The 22,624-nt window shown below is 50.9% G+C and overlaps 1 protein-coding gene across 2 annotated transcripts; it reads right to left on the reverse strand.

The window, feature by feature from the left end:
• Positions 1 to 85: 85 nt before the first annotated feature.
• On the reverse strand, positions 86 to 21,271 carry LOC129712298 (palmitoyl-protein thioesterase ABHD10, mitochondrial-like). 2 transcript variants are annotated; one of them, XM_055660605.1, is made up of 6 exons: positions 21,151 to 21,271; positions 16,037 to 16,157; positions 14,430 to 14,606; positions 4,864 to 4,975; positions 2,953 to 3,090; positions 86 to 819 (listed from the first exon to the last, which is right to left on the reverse strand). In XM_055660605.1, exons 3-6 carry the CDS (start codon positions 14,600 to 14,602, stop codon positions 472 to 474), a joined length of 771 nt encoding a protein of 256 aa, XP_055516580.1. In that variant the 5' UTR covers positions 14,603 to 14,606; positions 16,037 to 16,157; positions 21,151 to 21,271; the 3' UTR covers positions 86 to 471. The 2 variants fall into 2 exon arrangements, with proteins under 2 accessions (XP_055516580.1, XP_055516579.1); XM_055660604.1 differs by having other exon boundaries at positions 21,126 to 21,259.
• Between the last annotated feature and the right edge of the window lie 1,353 nt (positions 21,272 to 22,624).

A 22,624-nucleotide genomic window follows, 5' to 3' on the forward strand; every position in this document is an offset into this window, starting at 1 on the left:
GCTGGAAAATCGAAGGTAGACAAAAGTGCTGGAGAAACTCAGCGGGTGCGGCAGCATCTATGGAGCGAAGGAAATAGGCAACGTTTTTCGGGTCGAAACCCTTCTTCAGTTTTGGCCCGAAACGTTGCCCATTTCCTTCGCTCCATAGATGAAGAAGGGTTTTGGCCTGAGACGTTGCCTATTTCCTTCGATCCATAGATGCTGCTGCACCCGCTGAGTTTCTCCAGCACTTTTGTCTACCTGTGTCTGGATGGGACAGGTTTGGAGGAATATGGGCCAAACGTGGGACTAGTGTAGCCGGGACGTGTTCACTAGAAACATAGAAACATAGAAAATAGGTGCAGGAGTAGAGGCCATTCGGCCCTTCGAGCCTGGACCGCCATTCAATGTGATCATGGCTGACTAGTGTGGGCCGAGGGGTCAGTTTCCACGCTGTGTGCCTCTGTGACTCGATGTTCAACCGAGACTGGACTAATGCAGATGGGCTTTGGTTAACTTGTGGATGAGGTCGTCCACCACAGAGAGCAGCAGCTTCAGGTCCTCGGGCCGGGACATGCGGTGGTCGGCGTTCTTGCGCAGGATGATGTCGGCGTCGTCGCTGGCCAGCTGCTCGGCCACCCTGACGGAGTTGCGCCAGGGGACCACCTCGTCCTTCATGCCGTGGAGAAGCCGCACCGGGCAGGCCACGGGGATGCCGCTCCCCAGCACGCAGTGGTCCTCCGACTCCTTTATAAACTCGTGACTCAGCGTGTAGAAGCCGTCGGCACTGGACCTGGAGGGCAACTTCCACTCGCCCGTCTCCTCCACTTCCCTCCGCGACTGGAGATCAAACAAGAGAGAATAAAACAGGCAGCACGGGCACAAGATGGATGAAGAAGGGCCCTGACCTGAAAAACATGTAAACATAGAAACATAGCCTAAATGGCCTAAACTGTGGCCCCTGGTTCTGGACTCACCCAACATTTTTCCTGCCTCTAGCCTGTCCAATCCCTTAAGAATTTGGTATAGAAATATAGAATATACGTGCAGGAGTAGGCCATTCGGCCCTTCGAGCCTGCACCGCCATTCATCCAACTCAGTATCCTGTACCTGCCTTCTCTCCATACCCCCTGATCCCTTTAACCACAAGGGCCACATCTAACTCCCTCTTAAATACAGCCAATGAACTGGCCTCAACTACTTTCTGTGGCAGAGAATTCCACAGATTCACCACTCTCTGTGTGAATTTTCTTTTTCTCATCTCGGCCCTAAAAGCCTTATCCTTAAACTGTAAAACATTAAAACCCTCCAACATTTTCACCTCCAATGGGATCCCACCACTGGCCACATCTTCCCATCTCCTCCCCTTTCTGCTTTCCACAGAGAACGTTCACTCCGTAACTCCCTGGTAAATTCGTCCTTTCCCACCCAAACCACCCCCTCCCCTGGTACTCTCCCCTGGAACCGCAGGCAATGCTACACTTGTCGCTTTACCTCCCCTCCCCTCGACTCCATCCAAGGACCCAAGCAGTCGTTCCAGGTGAGGCAGAGGTTCACCTGCATCTCCTCCAACCTCATCTATTGCATCCGCTGTTCCAGGTGTAAACTGCTCTACATCGGTGAGACCAAGCGGAGGCTGGGCGATCGCTTCGCCCAACACCTCCGCTCGGTTCGCAATAACCAACCTGATCTCCCCGGTGGCTCAGCACTTCAACTCCCCCTCTAATTCCGAATCCGACCTTTCCGTCCTGGGTCTCCTCCATTGCCAGAGTGAGGCCCAGCGCAAATTGGAGGAGCAGCACCTCATATTTTGCTTGGGTAGTTTACACCCCAGCGGTATGAACAGTAGCAATGTTACAAAATTTTGAGATTTAAAAAATCAAGTCTGCAATTTATCCCATCAGATAAAGCATAACAATAAGTTTAATTTGACACCAAATTCACTTTCATATCTCAAGTATTAAAAAGGTTATGACCATTTTCATACTTGGAAATTAGCATCTTGTTCCCTATTGATTTTCAATGGACATTACAAAAAAGCTGTGATCTTGGATAATCAAAAGCCCATTTCTAAGGAAAGATTAACATTTTTAAATAGCCTAAGTGTCCAAAGATTATTCACAAATAATTCACAATGTAACATGATTTTTATATCTAATTTACATTAATTTATAGGCCAAATGGAAGGAATTTAGTGTTCAATTGCTGTAAATATTTAAATCGGCTTTCTAGTGGGTTCATGTGGAACGCGCTGGTTTAGAACGTTGACATAGCGCTGGATTAGTGCCCTCAAATGCCGAGAAAAATACTGCGGGATATAAAAAGCCCAAAATGAACTATTCGTTATAGACAACTTGATATATAGGGTTATATATATGCCCCATTTAATGTAAAAATAAGGTACATACCTTTAATTGTTTGCTTTATAAAACCCTGGGGCTGCGAGAGGTTGCGGAATGAAACAGTAATTTTAAAACTATTAGAACTATATTATCGAGGCCTATAAAACTAATAATACCTTTTGCGACCGGGTCTTGCAGCGATTTTTCATTAATGATTTACTAGGCTGAACATGTGCGATTAGTACAGCCTAGTAAAAATCGCGTTTTAAACCCGCCCCCTCCAAACAGCGCCAAAATCGCGGCCATGGCTGAGGGCAGATTCCCAATGACGATTCAGGTAGGTTTTGTAACATACCTATGAACAGTGACCTCCAATTTCAGGTAGTCCCTGCTTTCTCCCTCCTTCCCCTCCCCTTCCCAGCTCTCCCACAAGCCCAGTCTTCGCATCTTCCTTTCTTTTACCCGCCCTCTCCCTGCCCCCCACCAGTCTGAAGAAGGGTCTGGATCCGAAACGTCGCTTATCCCTTTTCTCCATAGACGCTGCCTCACCCGCTGAGTTTCTCCAGCATTTTTGTCTATCCACGTACCAAATACTTTTATTCAAGCAAGTATTACATGCCGATTCTCTTACCTCTGGAGGAAGCTGATTGAATCTATTCATCACGTAATCAGCCGCGGTTGCTATGCCGACCAGTCCAGCCACTTTCTTCGGCCTGGCGAGGGAAGCCAGTAACATGAGCCACCCGCCCATGCTGGATCCCACCAGGATCTGTGGTGTCAGAGGAAGAGGAACCAGCTCACCTCAGTCAACAATAAAAACTTTACACCAGTCATTTTCCGTTTAGTTTCGAGATACAGCGCGGAAACAAGTCCTTCGGCCCACCGAGTCTGCTCCAGCCCGCGATCCCCGCACATTAAGACTATCCCTACACACACTTGGGACAATTTACATATACACCAATCCAATTAAGCTACAAACCTGCACGTCTTTGGAGTATGGGAGGAAACCGAAAATCTCGGAGAAAAACCCACGCAGGGCACGGGGAGAACGTGCAAACTCCGTACAGACAGCACCCGTAGTCAGGATCGAACCTGGGTCTCTGGCACTGTAAGGCAGCAACTCTACCGCTGTGCCACTGTCTCGCGCAAAGAATCAGTGAAAATTGGAGTTATGGACATTTTCTCCGACATCACGCATACCCAACGCAACAAATACAATTCATACATTGTGTATAAAGGAACTGTAGAGGCTGGTTTGTACCGAAGATAGGCACAAAGTGCCGGAGTAACTCAGTGGGTCAGACAACGTCTCTGGAGAAAAAGGGTGGGTGACATTTTGGGTCAGAGCCTCTGAAAGTTATGGGGGGGGGGAACTGGAGGTAAGAAAAGGCCAGAACCAAAGCAGGACTGGCAACAGGTGACCAAGGAAGAATGGAGCCCACAATGGCCCATTGTTGGCAGGGCAAGAGGTGATAATGAAGGGATAGCAGGATGTGAACAGTGGAACTAGTAGGATGACATGGGTGGGGGAGGGAGGGCGGGAATGCAGGGTTACTTGACATTAGGGATATCAAGGTTCATACTGTCGGGTTGTAATCTGCCCAAGCAAAATACGAGGTGCTGTTCCTCCAATTTGCGTGTGGAGGAGGCCCAGGACACACTCCGTACAGACAGCACCCAGAGTCAGGATCGAACCTGCGTCTCTGGTGCTGTAAAGCAGTAATTCTACCACTGGACCACTGCGCTGCCCTTTGGTACATATGTAGTTCTGTGCAGGCACACGGTTGTTTGAAAGTGGCGTCACAGGTAGTTAGGGCAATGACGAAGGCTTTCATCAGTCAGGGTATCGAGTATAGAAGTTGGGATGTTGTGTTACAGTCGTACAAAACATTGGTCAGGCTGCACTTGGACTAGAGTGTTCAGTTTTAGTCACTCGGCTATAGGGAGGATGTCATTAAACTGGGAAGAGTGTAGAGAACATTTATGAGTCTGTTGCCAGGACTCAAGAGCCTGGGCTAGAGGAACATTTTGGTCAGGCTAGGACATAATTCATTGTCGTGCAGGAAGGATGCCGTTAAGCTGGAAAGAGTGCAGAGAAGATTTACAAGGATGTTGCCAGGACTTGAGGGCCTGAGCTATTGGGAGTGGTTGAGTACACTTAAAGACGTTATTCCTTGGAGTGTAGGAGGATGAGCGGTGATCTTAGAGAAGTGCGTGCTAATTCATCTTGCACAAGTCCCTTGATTAGATCTCTGAACATTCTCTCCTTTATATATTTAACTAATTAGCTTTCGAAATATGCTAATGGATAATTATTCCTAATTAACACCAGGGAAAGAGAATTTCATTACAGCTCAGTGAATAAAGAAAGTGGATAGGGTTGTCTGGGGTCTCGACTCGAAACGTTGCCTATTTCCTTCTCTCTATAGATGCTGCCTCACCCGCTGAGTTTCTCCAGCATTTTTATCTACCTTCGATTTTTCCAGCATCTGCAGTTCTTTCTTACACGGGGCAGTTATAAAAGTGGGTTCCCTAGACTGACCTGAGGTCCCGTGGTGAGATTATCCAAGACAGTGAGCACATCATTCTTCCAAGTCCCCAGCAAGGATTCCTCAGGGTTCCCCTCTGAGCTGCCGCAGCCAGTGTAATCAAACCTGAACAGAGAAACACCCAATGTCTCAAGTCAATTCCTGCCCACTTAGAAAAAGCTGATTTGTCAAGTGTCAGGAGTATTTAGTTTAGTTTAGTTTAGTTAGTGATACAGCACGGAAATAGACCGTTCGTCCAACCGAGTCCACATCGTCCAGTGATGCCCGTACACTAGCACCATCCTGTACATTAGGAACAATTTACAATTTTTACCGAAGCCAATTAACTTACAAACCTGTACATCTTTTGGGGAAAACCCACGCAGTCACGGGGAGACCATACAATAGACAATAGACAATACGTGCAGGAGTAGGCCATTTGGCCCTTCGCCAGCAACCGCATTCAATGTGATCATGGCTGATCATCCCCAATCAGTACCCCGTTCCTGCCTTCTCCCCCATATCCCCTGACTCCGCTATCTTTAAGAGCCCTATCTAGCTCTCTCTTGAAAGCATCCAGAGAACCGGCCTCCACCACCCTCTGAGGCAGAGAATTCCACAGACTCACCACTCTCTGTGAGAAAAAGTGTTTTCCTCGTCTCCATTCTAAATGGTTTACTCCTTATTCTTAAACTGTGGCCCCTGGTTCTGGACTCCCCCAACATCGGGAACATGTTTCTGCCTCTAGTGCGTCCAAACCCTTAACAATCTTGTATGTTTCAATGAGATACCCTCTCATCCTTCTAAACTCCAGAGTGTACAAGCCCAGCTGCTCCATTCTCTCAGCATATGACAGTCCCGCCATCCCCGGGACTGTACAAACTCTGTACAGTCAGCACTGGTAGACAGAACCCCTAGTCAGGATCGAACCTGGGTCTCTGGGACTGTAAGGCAGCAATTTTACCACTGCGCCATCGTGCAGCCCTTAATTGTCACATGTACCAGCAATGGAACAAGGAAATTCTTACATACACAAGCTTTTAACAGGCCTGGAAATACATTACTCATAGATCTATCTATCTATCTATCTATTATTATATAAAGGTCTGTGGCTGCCGCCTGCCGTCCGTCCGGCTGCCGGCTGCCTTTCTTCCTTTTGATTCGTTGACGGCTGCTCCTTCCTATCAGCTTCCAACACACTTCAAAACAAAGTTGCAAGACAGGAACACTCTGAACTTTTCACCTCAATGGGATATCACAGCAAGTGCTTCAACAGGAGGGGGAGGGCCAATTGGTACTGCAATTGGAACTGCTGCAGCAGGCAGGGAGGTGCAATTGGAATTATTTTTCAATCCACTGCTGAGGGAGGCAGGGGAGTTCTGGAATCTTACATTTGGGAGCGGGTTCAATTCCGTTGGAGGAGACGGGTGCATGGTGGAATATTAGGTTGGGGGATCACACCCTTGGGGGAGCAGACCCAACGGGTCTGCACTTGGTCTAGTAGCATATAATAAACAAAAAAAATAATCAATAAATTAATAATCCCAACACCAGTGCAACAAAGCCAGAGTCCTGAGTGCAACCATAGTTGATAGTTGAGGTTAGTAGAAACTGTTCTTCAAATGTCTGTAGACTTTAGACTTTAAAGATACAGCACGGAAACAGACCCTTCTGTCCACCTGCGATCCCCGTACACGAGCATTAGCCTACACACTAGGGAAAAGTCACAATCTTTTTTTAAACCAAAGCCAATTAACCTACAAGCCTGTACATCGTTGGAGTGTGGGAGGAAACCGGAGCACCCGGAGAAAACCCACGCCGTCGCGGGGAGAACGCACAAACTCCGTACAGACAGCATCATAGTCAGTACCTCCTGTACATCTTTCCCAATATTAGGTGTGAAATGAGTGGGCTCATGAATCATGTCTTCAACTAAAATTAGAAACATAGAAAATAGGTGCAGGAGTAGGCCATTCGGCCCTTCGAGCCAGCACCGCCATTCAATATGATCATGGCTGATCATCCAACTCAGTATCCTGTACCTGCCTTCTCTCCATACCCCCTGATCCCTTTTGCCACAAGGTCCACATCTAACTCCCTCTTAACTATAGCCAATGAACTGGCCTCAACTACCTTCTGTGGCAGAGAATTCCACAGATTCACCACTCTCTGCGTGAAAAATGTTTTTCTCATCTCGGTCCTAAAGGATTTCCCCTTTATCCTTAAACTATGACCCCTTGTCCTGGACTTCCCCAACATCGGGAACAATCTTCCTGCATCTAGCCTGTCCAACCCAATTAACCCACAAACCAACAAATTGACTTCAAATTTGATCTATAATTTGATCTATGATCAGCCCTCTGTAATTTAAAATAATAGTGCACTTTTTATATTAAAAATATGCTACAAAGCAACTGTAACGTAATTATAGGGTGGACAAAAACGCTGGAGAAACTCAGCGGGTGATGCAGCATCTATGGAGCGAAGGAGTAGGTGACGTTTCGAGTCGAGACCCTTCAGGTTTCTTCGCCCCATAGATGCTGCCTCACCTGCCCCAGATTCTCCAGTATTTTTGTCTACCTTCGATTTTTCCAGCATCTGCAGTTCTCTCTTAAATGCAACTCAATTATAGATTTCTTAAATTGACATCAAAGTTGCGACCAGTAGGTGGCCTAATGGCTCCATGGCATCTAGTTCAGTGGGGAACACTGGATCATTAGGCTACTTATATCTTCATTAGGATCATTCTTCAGACTGACTAGAAACCTGTTTGTGTGACAATATCTGTTGTCACAATGTGTGAATGCAACACTGCACTTAATCTTAGCTACACAGACAAGCCAAACACCCATGTTATTTTCTCTAACTTGCTCACACCGACCAACATGTCAATAGACAATAGACAATAGGTGCAGGAGTAGCCATTCGGCCCTTCGAGCCAGCATCGCCATTCAAGGTGATCATGGCTGATCAACCCCTATCAGTACCCCGTTCCTGCCTTCTCCCCATATCCCCTGACTCCGCTATTTTTAAGAGCCCTATCTAGCTCTCTCTTGAAAGTATCCAGAGAACCTGCCTCCACCGCCCTCTGAGGCAGTGAGTTCCACAGACTCACCACTCTCTGTGAGGAAAAGTGTTTCCGTTCAGCTGCTTTTCGCTGCAGACAAACTTTTGAAAGTTAAAATATCCACTGAAAATCTGAGAAATCAGGGTTCATCATTAAATAACTGCGTGTTAACTCTTCCAGGCAGAAATGATAGATTTGACTCTAAAGAGAATATATTCCATTAGTACTGATTAAAAAACCCCACAATAAAACAACCTGCATTTCTACAGTATTGTTCACAAGATCATAAGGTGCTTTACAGCAGTAAGGTACTTTGGAAGAGTAATCACTGTTCTGGTAAACATGGCAGCCAACTTGTGCATCAAAAAGTTCCAGCTAACTATTTAACTAGTTCTATGTTATCCCACTTTCACATAGATCCCCCTTTATCTATGAAATAACATAGAACTAGTGTGAACAGATGACTGACCTTCAGCATGGACTCAGTGGGCTGACGTGCCTGTTTCAATGCTGTTTGTCCAAGCAACACTAAATTAAACTAATTTGCTTCCCATGGAAATTATAACAATTAATTATTACAAATGACCACTAATTATGAATCATCTGGTGTGACTCAAGCCTGCAGATGTTCATTTATTTTTAAGAACGCACAAACTACGTGTGTGGAGAGGATTGGTTCCACCTGCAGTGTAAGGTGGTGAAGTGCTGGCATCACATGAAACATCATGCACACCCTCCTCTATCATCGCCTTGTTGATCTTCCTTGCACCACCCGTGATTGGGGTGGACCAGCCACACGGTCACAGAGCATCCTCTGTCTGGGAGAGTACCAAAAGTTCACAAGTCACTGCAGCAGAATCAGGCCATTCGGCCCATCGCGTCTACTCCGCCATTCAATCATGGCAGATCTATCTTTCCCTCTCAACCCCCTTATCCTGCCTTCTCCCCATAACCCCTGACACCCATACTGATCAAGAATCTGTCAATCTCTGATTTTAAAATACCCACTGACCTGGCCTCCACAGCCTTCTGTGGCAATAAATCCCATAGATTCACCCCCACTCATCTCCTTTCTAAAGAGACGTCCTATTATTCTGAGGCTGTGCCCTTGGGCTCTAGATTCTCCCACTAGAGAAAATATCCTCTCTATCCAGGCCTTTTACTAATCGATGTTGCAATGAGGTTCCCCTCTCATCCTTCTAAACTCCAGCGAGCCCAGTGCCGTCAAACGCTCTTCATATGTTAACCCACTCATTCCTGGGATCATTCTCGTAAACCTCCTCTGGACTCTTTCCAACACCAGCACGTGCCTCCTCAGATACAGTGCCCAATTCATAAACAGGGAGAATAAAGCAGGCATCCTCCCATTTCTCACAGGAGCCCAATGATCCCAGCTCCTCTGCGGCTTTCAGTAGCTGCCAGAAGCCACCACGGAACAAAGATCAAAAGCTAGACACAAAACGCTGCAGTAACTCAGCGGGACAGGCAGCATCTCTGGAGAGAAGGAATGGGTGACTTTTCGGGTCGAAACCCTTCTTCAGACTGAGAGCCAGAGGTGAGGGAAACTAGAGATATGGAAGGGTGAGGCGTGAAAATGACAGATCAAAGCAGATGGTGAGCAAGGAAACGCAGAACGGTTCATTGTCGGCTGAGGAGAAGCTTACAACGAGGCATACATAGAGTAAAATTAATCAGGATGGCAGTGACACTAGTCGGAGAACAATGGTTTGGGGAGGAACGGGGAGACTTCAAGAGTTAATTGAAGTTAGAGATAGTAATATATTCATACAGCTGGACTGCAAGTATGAGATGCTGTTCGTCCAACTTGTGTGTGGCCTCACTCCTGACAGTGGAGGAAGCCCAGGACAGAAAGATCAGTGTGTAAAGGCGGACATTAAGAGCTGACTGGTAGATCCTTGTAGACCAACCTCTCCCTCTCAGCGCCACCCAGTCCCGTGAGTTACATTTATTTGGCAAACTTGGAACACAGTCTGTACATTTTGTGATATTTCCCTATGGTAATAACCTCACAGATGCAGCTGTAAGGTCTAACATAATTTTCATAATTCGAGATAAAGGCAAATTGTGTCACCAAATACTTCAACTGATAAGCAAAAAGTTAATGGTTCCAGCCCCAGCTACACTTTTTAACCACCCATCATTATACTCTGGAAATAACTATTAGCCTGGGGGTTAGGAGCAGTAAATCCAACTTCAAATGAAAAGGTTAAAAGGTTCAAAGCACAATCCAAAAGATTTAAACATCCAATTTGGGCTAAAATTAAACTGAAGGGAGGGGCCTCACTGCCGGTGAAACCGTAAAACCAGACTCTGAATACGTTCCATTCTGTACTTCTCAAAACAAGAGTGGGGGATATCCCCAACAATGCCCAGCTAAATGTTATCCCACATCCAGAGATGCTGCCTGACCCGCTCCGGTTTCTTCCCACATTCCATAGACGTACAGGTTTGTAGGTTAATTGGCTCTGGTAGAAAATTGTACATTGTCCTTAGTGTGGAGGATGGTGCTAGTGTGCGGGGTCGCTGGTCGGCGCGGACTCTGTGGGCTGAAGGGGCTGTTTCCATGCTGTATCTCTAAACTACACTAAGACAGAGGTAGATGTAGGAGGGCTATTCTGCCCCCACGTTGCCTGTTCCATCGCATCACCGCTGATCTTTTACCTCAGTACAACCTTCCTGGACTCGCCATACATTCCTGATCTCGTTAAAATACTCAAAGCCATCAATCTATCCTGAATATTCACAGTGAATTAAACATAAAAAATATGTGCTGGAGTAGGCCATTCGGCCCTTCGAGCCAGCACCGCCATTCAATATGATCATGGCCGATCATCCGAAAACAGTACCCCGTTTTGGCTTTTTCCCCCATATCCCTTGATTCCCTTAGCCCTAAGAGCTAAATCTAACCCTCTCTTGAAAACATCCAGTGAATTGGCCTCCACTGCCTTCTGTGGCAGAGAATTCCACAGATTCACAACTCACTGGGTTGAAAAAGGTTTTTCCTCATCTCAGTCCTAAATGGCCTACCCCTTATTCTTAAACTGTGACCCCTGGTTCTGGACTCCCCCAACATCGGGAACATTTCTCCTGCATCTACCCTGTTCAATCCTCTAATAATTTTATATGTTTCCATAAGATACCCTCTCATCCTTCTAAATTCCAGCAAATACAATCCCAGTCGACCCATTCTTTCATCATATGACAGTCCCGCCACCCTGGGAATTATCCTGGTGAACCTACGCTGCACTCCCTCAATAGCAATAATGTCCTTCCTCAAATTAGGAAACCAATATTGCACACAATATTCCAGGTGCGGCCTCACCAGGGCCCTGTACAACTGCAGTAGGACCTCCTTGCTCCTAAACTCAAATCCTCTTGCAATGAAGGCCAACATGCCATTGGCTTTCTTCACTGCCTGCTGTACCTGCATGCTTACTTTCAGTGGCTGATGTACAAGTACACCCAGGTCTTGTTGCACCTCCCCTTCTCCTAATCTGACACCATTCAGATAATAATCTGCCTTCCTGTTCTTGTCACCAAAATGGATAACCTTACATGTATCCACATTATACTGCATCTGCCATGCTTCTGCCCACTCACCCAACCTGTTCAAGTCACCCTGCAGCCTCATAGCATCCTCCTCGCAGCTCACACTGCCACCCAGCTTTGTGTCATCCGCAAACTTAGAGATATTATATTTTACCCCCCCCCATCTGTCTGTATCCACCTATCGCTCACAAGACTTTGTCCTGCCCCCAATCTCTTCCAGTTCTCTCCCCCCTCATTATAATCAGTCTGAAGAAGTGTCCCAACCCAAAATGTCACCTATCGACGTGTAGTGAGGAACTGCAGATGCTGCTTTAAACCGAAGATAGACACAAAAAGCTGGAGGAACTCAGCGGGTCAGACAGCATCTCTGGAGAAAAGGAATAGGTGACGTTTCGGGTCAAGACCCTTCTTCAGAATCCTTTTCTCCGGAGATGCTGTCTGACCCACTGAGTTACTCCAGCTGAGTTGCCTATTTTGAGACTCTGACCCATGGATTCACACACTGCAGCCTGAAGAAACAATTCTGAATCTACCTGGACAAACTGCGAAGCAATGATTTGCTTGCATTTGACACCTCTCAACATCTGTGCCTTTCAATCTTTCACCATAACAAAAACCCTGCCGATCTTCCCGACCATAAAACGCCACCCATCCAAATGTCTGCCATGTTTAAAATCAGAGATTCACAGAGTAAATTTCATTCCGAATGGTCATCTGATCAATAGGGTCTTTACAGATCCAAGCCTTTTTTTGCAAATGCTAAATAACACATTCAGAATCCATTTAATCACAGAGACGACAAAAATAAACCGAGCGTCAGTCAGGGCCCAAGTAAATCTTCCAACGACGATAATCAAAAATGATTGTTAATTTAAATGTGGAACGTATTTGTGATTAGGTCAGTGAGGCTGAATATGTCGATCGCTGCTTAAGTGGCCAATTTTATTCGCAAGATTGGTCAATTTAATTAACGGAGTTTGAGACAGGAACATCTAAATGTCAGCTTTGCAGAACAGTTAATTAACGTGACATGATCATATTAGTCCATCGTGCCAATTTAATTCCTTCCACACAGTAAATTTTTAATAATTAGATTTGATTAATCTGATCTTGTTATTCATTTCTCATTCAGACTTATTTCTGTTTCACAACCAACAAACAGTCAAGCATGTGCATAATTTAGATCTGAGCACAAATCCCATTATGGCAGCTGGACGTTATTCAGAAACATAGAAAATAGGCCATTCGGCCCTTCGAGACAGCATCGCCATTCAATATGATCATGGTTGATCATCCAAAATCAGTACCCTGTTCCTGCTTTTCCCCCTCATATCCCTTGACTCCCTTAGCCAAATCTAACTCTCTCTTGAAAACATCCAGTGAATCGGCCTCCACTGCCTTCGGTGGCAGAGAATTCCACAGATTCACAACTCTCTGGGTGAAAATGTTTTTCCTCAGCTCAGTCCCAAATGGCCGACCCCTTATTCTTAAACTGTGTGACCCCTGGTTCTGGACTCCCCCCCCCAACAGCGGGAACATTTTTCCTGCATCCAGCCTGTCCAATCCCCTAAGAATTGTATATGTTCCTATGAGATCCCCTCTCATCCTTCTAAACGCCAGTGAATACAAGCGCAGTCGACCCATTCTTTCATGAAATAATAGCTGAAACTGAAGAAAAGCAGCGATATCATTAACGTGACCATGAAACTAGAGGGTTGTCATTACAAAGCAAAAAGTTGATTCTACAATGGCCTTCTCAGAAAGGAAATATCACTTGTTCCAGACCAACAACAATACTGCAATTATACACGGCCTTGGTGAGACCACACACTTGGTACACAGTGTGCCTGTTTCGTTTCCTTACCAAAGAATTATGCAGGAAATCTCTGATACTCCAACACTGCCAGGAAGTCAGTGATACCACTCCTGCAGATATTACAGATGAATGGTGATAATTCCTAGTCGGACACCCGGGTTCAATCCTGACTACGGGTGCCCTCTGTGTCGAGTTTGCACGTTCTCCCTGTGACCGCGTGGGTTCTCTCCGGGTGCTCTGGTTTCCTCCCACATACCAATCTCTGGCTCCAGCTCCGGTTCCAACTCTAGCTCTAGCTCCAGCTCCATCTCCAGCTAAATTGCCCCTAGTCTGTTGGATCGATGGTTGGCATGGACTTGGTGACTTAGTTCCCACGCTGTACATCCACACTCCAATACACAAAAATACTTCAAATTTGTGTTTTTTAAGTAAAGCAAAATGTACAAATGGCTTATTTTGCACCGTCTTTATTTGTAAATTCATAGGTTCTAGGAGCAGAATTAGACCATCAGCCCATCAAGTCAATTCCGCCATTCAATCATGGCTGATCTATCTTTCCCTCTCAACCCCATTCTCCTGCCTTCTCCCCATAACCCCTGGCACTCGTACTAATCAATAATCTGTCCATCTCCGCCTTAAAAATATCCACTGACTTGGCCTCCACCGCCATCTAAGGCAATGAATTCCACAGATTCACCACCCTCTGACTAAAGCAATTCCTTCTCATCTCCTTTCTAAAGGTACGTTCTTTTAATCTGAGGCTGTGGCCTCTGGTCTTGGGCTCTCCCACTAATGGAAACATCCTCTCCACATCCATTCTATCCAGGCCTTTCACTATTCGGTAAGTTTCAATGAGGTCCCCTCTCAACCTTCTAAACTCCAGCGAATACAGGCCCAATGCCTTCAAAAGCTCATCATATGTTAACCCAATCATTCCTGGGATCATTCTCGTAAACCTCCTCTGGGCCCTCTCCAATGCCAGCACATCCTTCCACAGAAATGCAGACCAAAATCGCTCACAATACTGCAAATGCGGTCTGACCACCGCCTTATAAAGCCTCACTCTCCTTGTGCTGATAAACCCCTGACCACTTTAGTAAAAAGACATGAGAATTTGGAGACACTACCTGATGAAGGAATGACCTGCTGAAGAACAAAACTCTTCCAAAGCCAACGCTTTCTCCCCGTTCATGTTGGACTTAAACCCCGGCAGGAAGACTACACCGGGGTCTCGGCCGCAGATCCGATGGTAGGCCAAGCGAGGCAGGGGGGGTCTGGCAAAAAACTGAAGGGAAGCCATGGCTCTGCAGCAAGAGAGGAGGGAAAAAGTAGAGTTATTCACTCCCGAAACAAGGGAAATATTACTTCCAACGCCGCAACAGAGTTTCAAGAGACAGGGTTCGTTCCCCATCTCTGACACGCTCTCTGTGTGAACTTTGCATCTCAGCGCACGTCAACTTCGGACCATCCCTCCAGGAACATTGCTTTCCCAAACCTGCCAGCTAAGTGTGGACTAATTGGCTGCTGTAAATCTCCGCGGGCTTGTCGGTGAGAGATTGAATCTGGAGCAACTGCTGAGAATGCGGGGAGAATAAAGATGGGATCAGTTTTATAGTGGGAGTTTGGCGGTCAGTGTAGCTTCAACACGCTGTTTAGGAATAGGAAGAGGAATACTTTATAGTCACATGTGACGAGGTACAGGGAAGTCCTTTGCTTCCATACACTATTCTGTATTGTTACCTCTAAGACACACCTCTATTTTCCTGCTTTCTCCCCCCTCTCCCAATACAATCAGCCTGAAGAAGGGGCCCCAACCCAAAACATCGCTGCCATCAGGAAGAAGGTATAAGTCTGAAAACTGTGACTTCAAGGTTCAAGAACAGTTTCTTCCTGACAACTGTAAGGCTCTTGAAAACAATAAAACACTATGAACTGTCTTGTGCAGGAAGGAACTGCAGATGCTGGTTTAAACCAAAGATGCTGGAGTAACTCAGCGGGACAGGTAGCATCTCTGGAGAGAAGGAAGGGGTGGCGTTTCGGGTCGAGACATTTCTTCAGAAGGTCTCGACCCAAAACGTCACCCATTCCTCTCCAGCTATCTGTCCCACTGAGTTACTCCAGCATTTTGTGTCTATGAACAGTCTTCATTGTACTAAGGACTTTGGGCTTTTTGCACTAATATTGGGGGAGTTTTGGGGGATTTTGTTTTTGTCATTTATTATGTTATCTAGTGAGCTCTGTGTTCACAGGTCTGTTAGGCCGCTGCATAAGTAAGAAGCTCATTGTTCTGTTGTTGGTGCTTGAGATAACTGAACACTGGAAGTGGAATATTAGACCATAAACCCATCGGTACTGGTCCAGGATTGAGCCTGCCAGATGCCTCGAGCACCAGATGGTTTCATCCAGTATCATCACCTCACACATGCACCATGATCTTCTTTTATAAAATTATATATTGCATTTTAATTAAATTACAACTAAAAACTCTCCACTGTGAGATTCAGGCAGCATAGTTCCAAACAACCTTTTGCCTGATCATTTGCTTTGTAAACCCATCATTTACAAAATTAAAATAGAGAATGCTGTCATTGGAATGTACATTTCACACTTAGCTCTTGTAACTTGCAGACATATGATTTACATTCCACTAAACATGGACTGGAGATTCTATCTGGTCCCAATCATGGATGATTTCAATACACACAAACTGAATGGTTCTGTAATCCTAAATTACCTGCTTTTTTTAACAATGAAACGGTGTGCTCCAAATACACTTTCAACTTTTTCAAAAAGAGCTTGCGAATGATGTGCAGAATGAATTCAAAACAGCAGGCCAATCTGATTCTTGTGGTGATCTGAAATAAAGAACATAAAATGGCAGCATTATCCAGTTTGATCTTAAATCTGAAAACATAATAGGGTCTGAAGGAGGGTCTCGACCCGAATTGTCACCCATTCCTTCTCTCCAGAGAAGCTGCCTGACCCGCTGACTTACTCCAGCATTTGGTGTGTGTGGAATTCTCTGCCTCAGAGGGCGGTGGAGGCAGGTTCTCTGGATGCTTTCAAGAGAGAGCTAGATAGGGCTCTTAAGAATAGCGGAGTCAGGGGATATGGGGAGAAGGCAGGAACGGGGTACTGATTGGGGATGATCAGACATGATCACATTGAATGGCGGTGCTGGCTCGAAGGGCCGAATGGCCTCTACTCCTGCACCTATTGTCTATTGTCTATCTTCGGTGTAAACGAGCATCTGCAGTTCCTTCCTACACAACATAATAGAATATATGGATGTCAAAATAAGGTTCCCACTGTTCAGATATCCACATTGCACGCACAATAGTTCAACAGGGGACTTGTGGTGTTTTCTTAAACTAACTCAAGACAAGCAGCTTAGTATCTTCACAATAAACAAATTGTATTGTGGTCTCAAAATTATTTTCTGAATCACACTCAGAAAAACCAAATAAGACATATTAAGTGGTCAGTGGCAGAGTCTATAAGGCAAATTAAATACTCAGCTGTATAAACTGCATTGATTCCATGATGATTAATGGCACAGAATGGCATTTCGGATGGGTATATAGATAGGAAAGGTGTAGAAGAATTTGGGCCAAACGCAGTCAGGTGGGGATTAGGTTTCTTCCCAGCGGATATCAGGCAACTGAACCGTCCTAACACCAACTAGAGAGCGGTCCTGAAACGTTGCCTATTTCCTTCGCTTCATAGATGCTGCTGCACCTGCTGAGTTTCTCCAGCACTTTTGTCTACCTTCGATTTTCGAGCATCTGCAGTTCCTTCTTAAACACTGAGACTATCTTTACTGGACCTTATCTTGCATTAAATATCATTCCCTTCATCCCATATCTGTACACTGTGAACAGCTTGGTTGTAATCGTGTAATCTCTCCGCTGACTGAATAGCACGAAACAAAAACGCTTTTCAGTGTATCTTGGCACGAGTGACTATAAACTAAACTAAATTAAAATTGTGTAGATGGGGCATCTTGGTCAGCGTGGACTGAAGGGCCTGTTTCCATGTTATCTGACTGAATTAGGCCATTCTTCTCATTGCATCTATAGCATTTAAAAACAAGCATTTCATTCCAATCCTACTTGAGGCAACAGAGTGGCGCAGCGGTAGAAACATAGAAACATAGAAATTAGGTGCAGGAATAGGCCATTCGGCCCTTCGAGCCTGCACCGCCATTCAATATGATCATGGCTGATCATCCAACTCAGTATCCCGTACCTGCCTTCTCTCCATACCCTCTGATCTCCTTAGCCACAAGGGCCACATCTAACTCCCTCTTAAATATAGCCAATGAACTGGCCTCGACTACCCTCTGTGGCAGAGAGTTCCAGAGATTCACCACTCTCTGTGTGAAAAAAAGTTCTTCTCATCTCGGTTTTAAAGGATTTCCCCCTTATCCTTAAGCTGTGGCCCCTTGTCCTGGACTTCCCCAACATTGGGAGCAATCTTCCTGCATCTAGCCTGTCCAACCCCTTAAGAATTTTGTAAGTTTCTATAAGATCCCCTCTCAATCTCCTAAATTCTAGAGAGTATAAACCAAGTCTATCCAGTCTTTCTTCATAAGACAGTCCTGACATCCCAGGAATCAGTCTGGCGAACCTTCTCTGCACTCCCTCTATGGCAATAATGTATTTCCTCAAATTTGGAGACCAAAACTGTACGCAATACTCCAGGTGTGGTCTCACCAAGACCCTGTTCTTCTACACCTTTCCTGTAGAGTCGCTGCCTCACAGCGCGAGAGCCCCAGGTTCGATCCTGACTGCAGGTGCTGTCTGTACGGAGTTTGTACGTTCTCCCCGTGACCGTGTGGGGGTTCCATGGGTGCTCCGGTTTCCTCCCACGCTCCAGATTTAGTAGGTTAATTGGCTTTCTGTAAAAATTGAAAACTGCCCCTAATGTGTGTGGGATAGTGCTAGTGTAACGGGGATTGTTGGTCGGCACGGTTTCGGCAGGCCGAATGGCCTGTTACTGTGCTGCATCTCTGAACTAAAAATAACTGAACTAAACTTCCCAGCTCTCGTTCCCTCACATCAAGCGCTCATCCAAGTATTTCTTAAATACACCGAGGGCGTCTGTGGAGACCACATATTTATGCAGTGATCTCAGATGCCACACCACCCTGTGAACCAAAGCATCTGCAATTCCACACATGCAACTGTCATTGGGTTTTAATCTGAGGCTGGTAAAGAAACACTTATAAGGTATAGGTCCCCCCGGCCTGGTTACAGCCAGAAGCTCAGTATAAACACCTTAAACCCCATCGTTCAGCCTGAGCACATTCCTTCCCAATCCCCCCACTCCCCATACCCTCCCCCCTCCCCTCACCCCTGCACCCCTCCCCCTCCCCCCTCTCCCCTGCACCCCTCCCCCTCTCCCCTGCACCCCCCCCCCCTCCCCCCTCCCCTGCACCCCCCCCCCTCCCCCTCTCCCCTGCACCCCTCCCCCTCTCCCCTCTCCCCCTGCCCCCTCCCCCCCCCTCTCCCCTGCACCCCTCCCCCCCCCCCCCTCCCCCTCCCCCCCCCTCCCCCTCCCCCTGCCCCCCCCCCCCCCCCCCCCACCCCCCCCCCTCTCCCCTGCCCCCCTCCCCCTCCCCCTCCTGCACCCCCCCCCCTCTCCCCTGCACCCCCCCCCCCTCCCCCTCTCTCCCCCTGCACCCCTCCCCCCCCCTCCCCTGCACCCCTCCCCCTCTCCCCTGCCCCCTCCCCCCCTCCCCCCTCCCACCCCTCCCCTCCCCCTCCCCCCCCCCTCCCCCCCCCCCCCCCCCCCCCCCCCCCTCCCCTCCCCTCCCCTCCCCCTCCCCCTCCCCCTCCCCCTCTCTCCCCCTCCCCCTCTCCCCCCCCCCCCCCCCCTCCTCCCCCCCCTGCACCCCTCCCCCCCCCCCCCCCCCTCCCCCCCCCTCTCCCCCTCCCCCCCCTCTCCCCTCCCCCCCCTCCCCCTCCCCCCTCCCCCCCTCCCTGCCCCCCCCCCTCCTCTCCCTGCCCTCCCTCCCCCCCCCCCTCTCCCCCCCCCCCCCTCTCCCCCCCTCCCTCTCTCCCCCCCCCCCCCCTCCCCCCCCCCCCCCCCCTCCCTCCCCCCCCCCCCCCCCCCCCCTCTCCCCCCCCCCCCCCCTCCCCCTCCCCCCCTCTCCCCCCTCTCCCCCTCCCCCTCCCTCCCCCCCCCCCTCCCCTCCCCCCTCCCCCCCCCCCCTCCCCCCCCCCTCCCCCCCCCCCCCCCCCCTCCCCCCCCCCCCCCCCCCCCCCCCCCCCCCCTCCCCTCCCCCCCCCTCCCCCCCCCCTCCCCCCTCCCTCCCCCCCCCTCCCCCCCCCCCCCCCCCCCCCCCCCCCCCCCCCCCCCCCCCCCCCCCTCCCCCCCCCCCCCCCCCCCTCCCCCCCCCCCCCCCTCCCCCCCTCCTCCCCTCCCCCCCTCCCCTCCCCCTCCTCCCCCTCCCCCTGCCCCCCCCCCCCTCCCCCTCTCCCCTGCTGCCCCCTCCCCCTCTGCCCCTCCCCCTCCCCCCCTATCTCTCCCCCTCCCCCCCCTCCCCCCTCCCCCCCCTCCCCCTCCCCCCCCTCTCTGCCCCCTCCCCCCCCCTCCCCCCCCCCTCCCATCCCTCCCTCCCCCCCCCCCCCCTCCCCTTCCCCCTTTCCCCCCCCCCCCCTCCCCCCCCCCCCCCCCCCCCCCCCCTCCCCCCCCTCCCCCCCCCCCCCCCCTCCCCCCCTCCCCCCCCCCCTCCCCCCCCCCCCCCCCCCCCCCCCCCCCCCTCCCCCTCCCCCCCCCCCTCCCCCCCCCCCCCTCCCCCTCCCTCCCCCCCCCCCCTCCCCCTCCCCCTCTCCCCCCCCCCCCTCCCTCTCCCCCCTCCCCTCCCTCCCTCTCCCCCCCCCCCCCCCCCCCCCCCCCCCTCCCCCCCCCCCCCCTCTCTGCCCCCCCCCTCCCCCCCCCCTCCCTGCCCCTCTCCCCCTCTCCCCCCCCCTCCCCCTCCCCCCTGCCTCCCCCCCCCCCCCCTGCCCCCTCCCCCTGCCCCCCCTCCCCCCCCCTCTCCCCTGCCCCCCTCCCCCCTCTCCCCTGCCCCCTCCCCCTCCCCCTCTGCCCCCCCTCCCCCCTCTCCCCCCTGCCCCCCTCCCCTCCCCCTCTGCACCCCCCCCCCCCCCTCTCCCTCTCCCCCCCCCTCTCCCCCTCCCCCCCCCCCTCCCCCCCCCCCCCCCCCCCCCCCCTGCCCCCCCCCCCCCCCCCCCCCCTCTCCCCTCCTCCCCCCCCCCCCCCTCCCCCCCCCCCCCCCCCCCCCCCCCCCTCCCCTCCCCCCTCCCCCCCCCCCCTCCCCCCCCCCCCCCCCCCCCCCCCCCCCCCCTTCTCCCCCCTCCCCCCTCCCCCCCTCCCCCCCCCCCCCCCTCCCCCCCCCCCCCTGCACCCCCCCCCTCTCCCCTGCCCCCCTCCCCCCTCCCCTCTGCCCCCTCCCCCCTCCCTCTCTGCCCCCCCCCCTCCCCTCTGCCCCCTCCCCCCCCCCCTGCCCCCCCCTCTCTCCCCTGCCCCCCCCCCTCTCCCCTCCCCCCCTCCCCCCCCCCCCCCCCCCCCCCCCTCCCCCCCCTCCCCCCCTCTCCCCCTCACCCCCTCCCCTCCCCCTCCTCTCCCTGCCCCCCCCCCCCCCCCCCCCTCCCCTCTCTCTCTCCCTCCCTCTCCCCCCCCTCCCCCTCTCCCCCCTCCCCCCTCTCCTCCTCCCTCCCCCCCCCCCTCCCCCTCCCCCTCCCCCCCCCCCCCCCCTCCCCTCCCCCCCTCCCCCCCTCCCCTGCACCCCCCCCCCCCTCCCCTGCCCCCTCCCCCACCTGTGCCCGGATCGATCACCTTCACCTTCACAGATTACACAAGCGCAGCATGGGAGCAGCGACGGGGAGAAAACGGAGACAAAACGCGGCGCCGGCGCTCGCTCCTCCCCCTCCCTGTTGCTGCAGCTTCCAATCCTCCCTCTCCCCCTCGCCTCTGTATCTCCCCTCTCCCTCTCTCCTCCTCTCTCCTCTCCCCTCTCTCCTCTCCCCTCTCCCCCCCCTCCCCTCTCTCCTCTCCCCTCTCCCCCTCGCCTCTGTATCTCTCCTCTCCTCCTCTCCCCTCTCTCCCCTCTCTCCACTCTCCTCTCCCCTCTCCCCTCTCCCCTCTCCCCCCTCTCCCCTCTCTCCCCTCTCCCCTCTCCCCCTCTCCCTCGCCTCTCTATCTCCTCCTCCCCTCCTCTCTCTCCTCTCCTCTCTCTCCTCTCTCTCTCCTCTCCTCTCCTCCTCTCCCCTCTCCCCTCTCCCCTCTCCCCTCTCCCCTCTCCCCTCTCCCCTCTCTCCTCTCTCCCCTCTCTCCCTCTCCCCTCTCCCCCCTCTCCCCTCCTTCTCCCCCCTCTCTCCTCCTCTCCTCCTCTCCTCCTCTCCTCTCCTCTCCTCTGCCTTCCCTCTCTCTCCTCTCCCCACTCCCCTCCTTTCTCCCTCTGCATCTCTCCTCTCCCCATCGCTCATCAACCCCCGCCTCATCTCCCCTGCCTTCTCTCTCCTCCCCACACTACTCCTCTCCCACCCTCCTTTCCTCTCCTACCTCTTCTCCCCCTCTCTCTCCTCTCCCCCCCCCCTCCTCTCTCACCTCTTCTTTCCCCCATTGCTCTTTCCCCCCTTTCCCCCCTTCCTTCCCCTCCCTCCCTCCCCCTCCTCCCCCTCTCTCTCTCGCATCCAGTTCCCACCCTTCTATGCCCCCTTCCCCTCCTCACCCACCCCTCTCCCTCCCCTCCTCCTCCTCCCCGTCCCTCTTTGCCCAGTTCTGATGGCGGGACCAGGACTTGCTATCTGTTGAGCTTTCCACAGATACTGCTTGACCTCCCATGTGTTTCTGGGCAGTTTTTGTTTTTATTTCAGTTTCCTAGCATCTGCAAATGTTTGATTTTCATCATCAATCAATCTTTACCCAGTGCCCAAAACAAGATCCAAAATAGCAGAAGTATTGAATGATAAATTAATTCACCTTTCACCTTACAATAGCAAATTTCATTATCCCATTTTATAAAGTTTCGTAATTGTCGTGGTGCCTTTTTACACACCTCCAATTTCCTGACTGGAGCCAACAGCCACTTTGTGGCCTGTAAATAACTCCGCCGATGTCATCTGCCAATGTTGATGTTCGTAGCAGGAGGGAGAACCCACAAACAATGGAACAATGTTGGATGAAATATCACGGCATCACTCACTATGTCAAGGTGACCTCTACAGTACCATGAATACCACTGTTCAATGTTGATCCTACTGGCCTCGTGGCTACATATACATGCACACCCCACTTACCTCCATCCTCCCTTCAG

The sequence above is a fragment of the Leucoraja erinacea genome, chromosome 32, assembly GCF_028641065.1.
Source record: "Leucoraja erinacea ecotype New England chromosome 32, Leri_hhj_1, whole genome shotgun sequence".
NCBI classification, from domain to species: domain Eukaryota; kingdom Metazoa; phylum Chordata; class Chondrichthyes; order Rajiformes; family Rajidae; genus Leucoraja; species Leucoraja erinaceus.